The 1,901-nt window shown below is 56.3% G+C and overlaps 1 protein-coding gene across 1 annotated transcript in view; it reads left to right on the top strand.

Annotated features, from left to right (window-relative positions):
* Positions 1-1,609, top strand: part of ACA1_151930 (Ras subfamily protein) — a gene marked incomplete at both ends in the record, with an annotated part of 1,789 nt that extends 180 nt beyond the window's left edge. Inside the window, 6 exons of the mRNA XM_004333956.1 lie at positions 161-223; positions 294-382; positions 679-729; positions 826-1,077; positions 1,168-1,257; positions 1,342-1,609. Coding sequence (XP_004334004.1) covers positions 161-223; positions 294-382; positions 679-729; positions 826-1,077; positions 1,168-1,257; positions 1,342-1,609 — 813 coding nt within the window. The remainder of the gene's footprint in view (positions 1-160; positions 224-293; positions 383-678; positions 730-825; positions 1,078-1,167; positions 1,258-1,341) is intronic.
* Positions 1,610-1,901: the final 292 nt, after the last annotated feature.

Genomic DNA, 1,901 nt, shown 5'->3' with positions numbered 1-1,901 from the left:
CTCAGCAACGACTGGGCCTCCACAGTCTGCCTCCGGTACGCGTTGCTGTTACCGCCACCACCATCGCCCCACCGCAATACATACATGTTTGTTATCACAATGCGCCACAACGCACAAGGTCAGTAGTCTGACTATTGCTGTTCGATTTGGGGGGCAACAGGAGGTGGTGGTGCACATGCTGTCGTTCGTGGCCAACGCGCACGATCTCTGCTCCCTTTCCATGGTGCCCGACGACAGCCCTCTCAGTTGAACATTATTTGGGGTTTTTTTTTCATACCAGAACCCAACAACAGGTGAGCCGAGCGTTGGCGGCGGTGAGCCGGGACGACGCCCTGTGGAAGCCGCTCGGTCATCCATCGTGGGCCGATCACCATGTCCTCAGGTTAGTTGGCGCAGGCACCACTACACACGATCCACACGCACACGCACACGCACACGCACACGCAGCACACGCGCACGCGCACGCGCACGCGCACGCACCTTCGGTGGTACTCAGGAATGGAAAACGCAACACACAACACACAACACACAACACCAAGCAGCGAAGGAGGATGGAAGGGCGCCTACATGACGTGGCTGCGCGCTACCGTCTTGCAGTTCAGGCACGTTCTCTGGCACACCACTACAACCACACAACGCACGACACACGAGTGAGCATAGGCGCACCCACGACTACAGGAAACGCAACACCCACGCTCTCCCGCTCAAAGTGGTCATGCATGGCGACTCGTACGGCATTCCCCATTTCTCAAGATTTGGCTGTGAATAGCCATAACACGCACACCGCACACCGCACACCGCACACCGCACACCGCACACGCGTAGTGGCGCAGGAAAATCGGCAATCCTCCGCCGCTACGTGCATGACGAATTCGAAGCCCATCGTTCTCCGACTATAGGCGCGGCCTTCGAGCGCCACTGTGGTCAGTTGCAATTGTGGGACACGAGCGGACCCGAGCGTTTCAGATCGCTCTCGCCGATGTACTTTCGTGGCGCGCACGGCGCGGTGGTGGTCTACGACATCGCCAACAGGTCGACCTTCGACAACGTTAGGCGCTGGCTGAAGGATATACGCAAGTATGCTCTCTCTCTCTCTATCTCTCTCATAGCCATTGGCTAGTTTTATTAGATTAATCTTACCTCATTTCATTCAACGCGCAATGCCAGGTACGGGCTGGAAGGCTTGGTCGTGGTGCTGGCGGGCAACAAGACCGACTTGGCCTCGACCAGACCTGCTGTGACCGAGCTTGAGGGCAGGTAAAACTTGTCAAGTCAATCATCATTTTTCTTTTATTTTCTTGTGTGACATGGGCACACACGGCAACGTTGACAATGACACAGGCGGAAGGCGGAGGAGTTGGGCGCGCTGTTCTGCGAGTGCTCGGCCAAGACGGGCGACGGCGTGGATGACGTGTTCGACCTCCTCGTGGATCGCCTGATGGGCGGCTGGCAGGGCGTGGCGCGCATGGCCACTCCGGCGCACGTGCCCAGTGAAGATCTCCTCGCCCGGCTCTTCCCACACGTCACTACCACCGCCACAGTCACCAACAGCAGCGCAGGAGACAGCACGCAGCAGCAGCAGAAGCAACCAAGGTGTGCCCTCCAGTGATTGAGCAGCGGCGGTGGTGGTTGATGATGATGACTATGTGAAGAGAAAGTTTATGCACCACAACGGTAGTTGTGCGAAGCGCCAACAACTGAAGTTGTTGAGCGTAGTGACAACAACGCAGTTTATTGCAAGTGAGGTTTTTTCTAGGATTGTGTTCTCCATTGCCACCTGGATGGAAGGTGTGTGATGTGGAGTTTCCTCATTCCCCTTTTTAGGGTGTGCCCTTGTGAGGGGTTGTGTCTGCAGGATAGCAGGTGTTCTTTATCTTTTTCTTTTTCTTGTCTTGCAACCA

The sequence above is a fragment of the Acanthamoeba castellanii genome (assembly GCF_000313135.1).
Source record: "Acanthamoeba castellanii str. Neff unplaced genomic scaffold scf7180000084719, whole genome shotgun sequence".
Classification (NCBI taxonomy): domain Eukaryota; phylum Discosea; order Longamoebia; family Acanthamoebidae; genus Acanthamoeba; species Acanthamoeba castellanii.
Note: the sequence above shows the minus strand (reverse complement) of the source record. Positions and strands in the feature narration are given on the sequence as shown.